The sequence below is a fragment of the Octopus bimaculoides genome, chromosome 2 (assembly GCF_046866305.1).
Source record: "Octopus bimaculoides isolate indiv1 chromosome 2, ASM4686630v1, whole genome shotgun sequence".
Classification (NCBI taxonomy): Eukaryota; Metazoa; Mollusca; class Cephalopoda; order Octopoda; family Octopodidae; genus Octopus; species Octopus bimaculoides.
In genome coordinates, this window is record NC_142929.1 from 41,745,733 (window position 1) to 41,754,673 (window position 8,941).

The following is an 8,941-nucleotide window of genomic DNA, read 5'->3' on the forward strand; positions in this document are numbered from 1 at the left end:
GTGCTCTATTATACATTAAATACGGTGATATACCCCAGAAATGGCCATAGGTGTTCTGTGTTTGTGTTCCACCTATACTTGTAATCCACTGTAAATGATGTTTATGGTTTGACTTTACTGATGTTACCTGCGGAATGGTGAAACTTGGATTTTACTTTGCCACACACTGGATGTTCTGTTGTTGTTTTGTCCTGTGCACTTCGGTATTCCTGTTTATGAAATTGGATTTTACCCACTAAATTTGCTGTCATGAGGGAGGTAGTTGAACTTTCGTACTATTTATCTTGAACTTCTTTTGTTGGCTATTGGCCTCAGCAAATGAACTGTTGTGCTACATTTCCCTATGTATTATTTTTTTTCTCTATACTTTCTATATATATATATATATATATATATATTTATTCTACTGTATTTGTACCGGTCTTTAATATTTTAATCAACTTTTTAATCGTAGTTTATTTATTTATGTTATTCGATTGTATTTTTAATCGATTTTTATTCTTATGTATAAAAATTTTAACTTCCCTTTACTAATTTGGCTTTGTGGTCTATGTTGTACTTCTTATATGTGGTCATTGGTGGGCTACGGGTTTTTGAGTCGATGACCTAACGGTTTTATTCTGCAATTAACTTTGTACCCATGTCTCAACTAGTTTGAGCACTTCTTTTACAGCCTTGTATAAATTCTTGGTTTTCTAATACAAAACCGTTAATATTGAATAATTATATATATATATATATATATATATATATATATATATATATATATATATACACACACACACATACATACATACAAAAACGTGTGTGTGTGTATGTCAATGAGGGAACCTTCCTACAGTCATACATCCAGCTAAAAATAGCAGCTAGATCTTCTTCATCCACATTTTTTGCCACTTTCAGTCACAACTGTCCACGAGTTATTCCTGTTGCATATTTTACGTTTTGTTTTTGTTGGAGTTTGACAGTCTTTGTTGCAGAGGTCACATCTATGTGTGGTCATTGCTGCACTCACACTTCTATGCTCTTTTATGCAGCAGCAACCATCAGCAGCTCTTTTTCTCCTGTCTTGAGGTACCAGTTCAGGATATTCTATCCCACTTGGCCATCTGCAAGGCCCTCCAAAGACCCTATATTGATATCACAGGTTTTTGTGTACCTTATGCAGACATGCTTGTAGCACACCTGTGGGGATGGCTAATGAATCTCTTAGGGGACATTCTTTGCAATGTAGCTAAAATTCATGCCTAGGCAACCAGTAAAGTCCTTGCTGCCTGAGTAGAATATACATACTAAGTCCAACATGGAAGAGAAGCACTTCATTGGTCTTCCCATGTGCAAATACACACATACAGACGCAGACATGGATGTGTGGTTAAGAAGTTTGCCTCCCAACCACAAGATTTCGAATTCAGTCCCACTGTTTAGCACCTTGAGTAAATGTCTTCAACTATAGTCCCAGGCTCACCAAAGCCCTGTGAGTAGATGTGGTAAATGGAAACTGAAAGAAGCTGTTGTATGCATATATATATATATATATATGTATGCATGTATATGTATGTCTGTGTCTCTTTGCCTTGAACATCAGGTGATAGTTGTAAACAAATCACCCTATCATACAAATGATGTTTGTTTCTAGTCTTCTATGAAAAACATGTCTGGCCTTGGAGAAACACTACCTTGCTTGAAAACAGGTGAGGATTGGAAACAGAAAGGACACCACCTGCAGAAAATCTGCCTCAATAAATTTCGTCTGATCTATGCAAGCCTGGGAAAATGGACTTTAATACAATGATGATGATTATAATGAAATACTCAATGACACACACATTTAAATAAATATACATGTGTTTATATTTATATACACATAAATATTCATTTTTCTTCTCCTAGAATTATATCTTAGCAAAGGTAGTGTTATACTGATGATTACTCCAAGATCAACTGCAACACAGTTGAGGGAACTTTTTCTTTTTTTGCTATTTTCCTGTCTTGCAAGTTACTTGGTGACCTTACTAGTACCAGTGCTATGAAAAAATACACCCAGCACACATTGTAATGTAGTTGGTGCTAAGAAAGGCATTCAACAATAGAAACCATGCCAAGGCTGACATTGGAGACTTGATGCAGTTATGTGGCCTGTGAGATCCTGTCTAACCAACCTACCCATACCAGCATGGAAAATGGACATTAAATGAAGATGATGAATTTACTTTCTGGGTGAGAGCAGTAATCAAACCATAAAGTAACACTAGACTCACTCTGATGCTAGTTTATCATTGGATTACTATCACAGATACTACGTTGTGACCCAATCTAAAATTTTTCATTTTTATTGACCTGCTTTATTTAGCTGTAAATAGGTACCAGGATGAAGTACATTTAACAAATGTAAGCAACAGAGACATAATATCAATGATGGACTACTACGTTAGCTTGCAATGCTGACCTTATTATATTCTCCTATAGGACTGCAAAGGACAACAGAAAATCACTCTAAGGTAACTTGCCGGGAAAAATCAATTACAACTTAGTTATTTCTTGCAAGCTCATTTTTCATGCTTCTTTCTTGCATTTTGCTTTGTAATATTATTAGATGATATAAGGCAGCAAAGCTAACAGAACCGTTAGCACACCAGCAAAATGTTTAGTGGCATTTCATCTATCTTATGTTCTGAATTCAAATTCCACTGAGGTCGACTTTTCATGGCCAATAAAATAAGTACCAGTTAAACACAGGGGGTGGGGTCAATGTAATCAAAAGCTTTCAATGCTATCCAATTTGCAACAGGAAATAACTGCTCCCTGAAATGCATCAGTTGGTGCTCAGGCTGTACATATGAAAATGAAAATTGTGGAGAAAACTTATGTTCTGTATGGTATCAAAACTTCTAACTCATACAGTAACAACAGAAGTATAACTGACTCGTACATACCCGTCTTTGTGTTTGGTATCATATCATGTTTATAGCACAAACGATGAATGCCTACCAAAGGTTAATCTAGTGTTATTTATAAACACCATCTCATAAACAGTATTAGTTCTGTAAGGTAGGAAAGGCCCAGGTTGGTATTGGCAAAGCAATTCAGTCATCTAAAAGCTGACAGTAAGGCCTAAGAAATTAGGCCTCAATGTGTTTTCCATACAACCATGGATTGGACAGTTTGACAGAAGCTATAAGCCAGAGAATTGCACCAAACTCTGTCTTTGGCATGGTTTCTGGCTGGATGTCCTTCCTAACATCAACCACTTTACAGAGTGTAACTGGGTGCTTTTTACATGACGTCAGCAACAGTGAAATTAACAGGTAACTTGCAAGGCAAAACCACTCAACTGCAAAGGGAGTAATATTGAGGAAGATGACTTTGTACCACACACACACACAAAATCAAACAGTACCAGTAAGTTTGTATCATTGTACTACTGTGTTGTAATAACTTTCTGGTTGACTATCTTGTTATCAAGCTTGCATTGACAGGGAGACCCCCCCCCCTAAGTGGACAAGTACAATAACATTTCTGTTTGGAATCACTGAGTTTCAAGATCACTATTCTGCAGGAATCATTGGAAAATAGTATCAAAAGACTTTTTAAATAAGCAATCACCATATTATATATATGTCTTTTGTCTGTTCCCTTGATTTTCCTGATCTAAAACAGAATAGGCATCATGTACTCAGTTCTATGTAGGCTCTTTAGTCTCTGCTACAAGTAGAATTGATTGTTTAGACTTTAAGTTGTAATAGAACCTGCTCATATCATCAGTGTTAACAGCCTTTTATTGCCCATTAGCCTGCATCATTCGTAAAGATATTTCTATGTTGAAATCTTTGTAGCCTCAAGATGCTAAATTTGAATGGGAAATTCCCCCTGTGTATATTGAACACAATCTGGAACTTGTAAGGTCATAGCAGTTGAATCAATTTTGATGGCTGTATGCACTGAAACGCAGCAGTCTTAAGAACATGTAAACAATTCATCTCCTATGTATATTTAGCATCATCTTTGATATGGATCTGTGACAGCTGTTTCTTGTACTTAGAAAGTTCACAGTAAGCTTGATGCATATTATGTACTAACTTCTATGGAATGATGACGTATTGGAGCTCTGTCTTTGTACAGAGCCTCAGAGCTAATCTGTTCACAAGCCTATTGTGTATACAGGTATGGTAACACCGACTTCAAACTTCAATATTATCAAGCATAAGCCACTCTTTGTGTTTCAGGTGTTTCCAAAACTTTTTTTTTCTGAATGATATAATCAGAAGAAAATCAATGTATAAAACCTTTCCACAGAGGTTCTGGCAGTGGGAGGCAAAGAAGCCAGGACTCAGGGGTTGCAATGTAACTCAAAACTAATTTATCCTCAGACCAGTAATCTAGCCCGAATACTTGCAATAGAATACATTCTATTAAAGGCATCTAAGAGCCAGATGGTGGCCTTAAAACAGAAAATGGATCAGGTTTCTCCCTGACAAGACCTAGTATTGATAGTGATGAGGTTGGGCTCACTGCAGAAACAGAAAACAGGAACAACCTTAATGTTCTTGCACTTCCAGCCATGCCAGCATTCTAGGACATTAATCACATCCAATCCTGAAGTTGAAGTTAGCAGTAAAATTTTATCCAGTACTACATCTCATTTCTTAGAGAAGTAAAGATATTTTGGACTAAACATAGCCTAAACTTTTCTGCTTATATTTCTGGAATTGGTAACCAAACTTTCTAAAAGAATTTCAAACATTACCTGAATCCAACAGTCTTATTCTAAGAGGAGTGATGTGATTATAGGTAGCATTTCCCCCGCTTAATTTTATTTTCTAAACTCCACATTATTGCATATGACTGATTTCTTACATAGGCACAAGACCCCTAAGTATTTAACTGGTACTTGACGGTAACGACCTCAAAAGGGGGAAAGGCGAAGTTGACTATGGTACAAATTATTAAAAAGTATTATTACAATATGTGGAGACAAGGTAAATATAATGTAAAATACAGAAACTGGAACGGTGACAGTTACATTGTGAAAAATAAATTAAAAAACTCACAGCCACAATATACTGGAAAAATATTGTATAAACATACATAACACGTATGCATTTTTATAAATACGTAGACTGAAAGTAGTTTGTAGTGGATTCAAATATACCGTAATACTGGGACACGTATAGCCAGATAAAGCAAAAATATATACAATTAAAAACTTTTTCAGTCTTTCTTAAGAGGTGGAAAACTTTAGAGCTAAGTAAAATTGTTTAGTATGCAGCCGTATGTTATTTCAATATTGAATAACGTAAGATGTAGGTGAACAAAATCTACCACTCTTGTAATTTTAGCTAAAACGCCTAAAAAAAATCCCAAAGTTGATTACTCAAAGACTATATTTGATTACACCACATCAGAATTTAATAACACCTAAAAATTAAATGTAATTCTAATGCATTCAATTGCACGTAACGATTTGTCTCTTTTTTTTTTAAAAAAGAAAAAGATGTTAAAAAAATGTAACTGTATTTGTAGACTCAGGCGAATTGTCCACCCATTTTCGACACCCTTGATCACTTTACCTATATCACCTTGTCCTTGGAAGAAAAAAAACACGACACAACAAGCATTTTCTAGTCTTTCAGATAAGTATGGATGACTAAACCTCACATGAAGTCAAACTAATTACCCATTAAGTGATTCTACCCCACTTGAATTAGGTGTACAAAATATCGATTTGCTAAATTGGTTAAATACTCCACTACTTGACGGTGAATACTCCCTCTCAGGAAGTAAACAAAAAAGAAAATTATGATTGTGTACTTAGCTTTAATTAGCTTTCGTGTTTTTAATCGAACTTATTTTTGCTAATTTGATCATTTACATTAGAATAAGATTCTTCAATCGGTTTCTAATTAGTATCAAATAGATTTCATTTTCCGTATGTATCACTAACGGGACTAATCATGACACGTGTATGTATGTAGGTATGTGTCTAATTATTATTATTATTTTTCTAAAGACAAAACGAAGCAAATTATAAGAAATATAGTTCGATGGTTAGCACTAACCAACGATCTATATTATTTCTTATGACTTGTATTGTTTTTAGCTTAATAATAATAATAATAATAATAATAGTTTATTGCCATCAGGGCGAAGGATGCGCTGACAATACAAAACAGACATTAAGTGGGGGGGGGACATATAATGAAATGATAAAAAAAGAGAATATATACAGTATACAATGAAAAGGAAGGGAAATATACATAGTGTACAGAAGTTTAAAAAAAGTATATTATAATATTGTAGAAGAGGTAGACCCAGGAAGACGTGGGACGAACTAGTGAGAAAGGATCTTCAGACGTTGGGACTCACAGAGGAAATGACAAGGGACCGAGACAACTGGCGGTTTGCTGTGCTTGAGAAGACACATCAAGCTGAGTAAAACTGACGTGCGTACATACAGGAATGACCTCTACGTCCCTTTCAGCCGAGAGGTCCTTCCCTTGAGGGCTCGCGGGTGCTAGTGTCACATAAAAAAGGGACCGTGCTGGTGCCATGTAAAAAAAAAAAAAAAAGCACCCAGTACACCCTGTGAAGTGGTTGGTGTTAAGAAGGGCATCTAGCCGTAGAAACCATGCCAAAATAGACAATATGAAGCTGGGGAGCTGCCAGCTGGTCAGCTCCTGTCAAACTGTCCAACCCATGCCAGCATGGAAAGTGGGTGTTAAATTATGATGATAATGATATATATATAGCGAAGGAGAAAGAAAGAAATGATAAATATTTTCTGAGATTAATACTCCGGAAGGGGCAACATAAATAAATAAAACAGTAAAATAACATGACCCAGTTCATTTTGGGAGGTGTGAAGTGAATAAGACCTGCTCCAAATGGAATCTGATCGTTTCACATGTTTATTTATGAGATTCGGATCTTCAAATCGAATATCTATAATCAACAATCGCCAATTTTTCAATTTTTTTTATGGTTAGAAGTGAATAGTCGCCGATATAAACAGATTATGGAAAGTCAAAAACAAAGATATATAAAAAAAAAAACAAAGGCATCGAAGGGTGCATAGGTGATGAACAATATTGCTATTTTTTCCGGAGCAAATAAATAAATTAAATTGAAAAAAAACCTAGTCCACAGTTTTATCTTGGTGTTCTATACCCAATGTCCATAAAAATAAATATGTATTTTGATCGATGTGTGTATTTATAGCGTCTACGTTTCCCCCTTACTTCATATACACGAATTATATATGTATGCGTATGTATACATACATATGTGTATATATATTATATACACATATATATACTACGTACATCAGTAATTACAACAAATCGAAACATATATATAATAAAATTGTCTTTTAATCCGTAAATGATGTAATATAGATAAAAAATGAAATTCTCAAGTACACTTGTACTATATTCATGGATGTATTTGTATTATATATGTGTGTGTATTATATATACGTCAGTGTATTTTATATATATATATATATATATGAATGCGCGATTTTTAAAGAATTTTATCAGCATGTATTGAGTTCTATTTCTCCTGTTTGTCCTACCAAACACAAACACATCATATATATATATATATATATATATATACATACACACACAAACATTCGTATGATATTCTGTAGCCGTGTCTACGAGTTATTTATTGTCTGTGTGTGCATGCACATTTGTCTAGAAGCTACGTACACAAATGTTGACGTAACGGCCCAATATACGGATTGCAACTCAGTTACTAAATCTATCGTACTAAATGAAAAGTCTTTCTTTGCATTATACTTACTACTATACTGCATATTTTAAAAAAGACCAATACGGATATTGACAGATTGACATATATAACAATATAATATAATTCGAGATCGACGGAATCGGCAGTTTACCATAAATCGAATAAGTATCATCTATAATTGATTTTTCCATTGGTAAATGAACGATGATATTATTTCGAATGTTTTGTTTTCGTCGATCTGTTACAAACGACTTCGCACACATGCAAGTTATATATATATCTGTATATGTATCTGTGCATTAACTAAAAAAGATTATTTTATTTTATAAAAATTTAACTGGTAGTATTTTAACATCAGTGAGTAAAGACATATCATTCGCAACGGGGGTTGCTTAATATTTTATTTTAGTAAAGGACATCTCACTGCAACTGTCAAACCTTATTTTATCGTTTTACCCCCACCGATTAATATAATAAAAATCTAAAAAGATGTTAATAACTCAAAGGAGCTAGAGAAATGAATATACTAGTTAATGACAACAAAAAGATAATTATACAAACATATATATATTCAAACACATTCCATATATATAGATATATAGGTTGCAATGTATTTATTGCCTGACTATATAATAAACTAAATCACTTGGGTTAATAATTACTCAGTAAACTAACCTGATCTGGGGAGCATTTTCGCACCATGATGTACTGACGAATAAACAGTCTCAACTTTATCACGTACGTCTGACGGACCAACGTTTGGACCGTTCAGATCGGTTGTCTGATGGCGATTTAGATTGCTGTTGTATCCTGATTCTGTGGGTGTTATATTTTCACTGTTGTTGATCTGTGAGGTTCCGTACGCGGCCATAGAACGAAATCCACCACTTCATCCACTCTAGCTGTCTATTTCAGTCATTCTCCCTGCCACTCGTTACTTTATCTAATTTACTAACTCTTACTATACCTCATTTACTCTCACTATACGTTTATACATTTCCCTAATTCACATTCTATATCTCTTCCAGTTACTCCACCTCCTTTATTCTTTTACTCACTCAGCATTCCTTCTCTGTACTCTATCTCTCTTCACTTTTCTATCAGTCAGTCTCTTTCTCCCCCTTCTCTCTCTTCACTTTCATATTTCTCTCTTTCTTCCTCTCTCTATCATTCTCGCTTCTCTTTC

At 34.6% G+C, this 8,941-nt stretch overlaps 1 protein-coding gene across 1 annotated transcript in view; it reads right to left on the reverse strand.

Annotated features, from left to right (window-relative positions):
* The window catches only part of LOC106884230 (transmembrane anterior posterior transformation protein 1 homolog), an 81,643-nt gene extending 72,971 nt beyond the window's left edge, over positions 1-8,672 (reverse strand). The window contains exon 1 of the mRNA XM_014935491.3: positions 8,431-8,672. Within this exon, the coding sequence (XP_014790977.1) occupies positions 8,431-8,626 (196 nt within the window). The 5' untranslated portion in view covers positions 8,627-8,672. The remainder of the gene's footprint in view (positions 1-8,430) is intronic.
* Between the last annotated feature and the right edge of the window lie 269 nt (positions 8,673-8,941).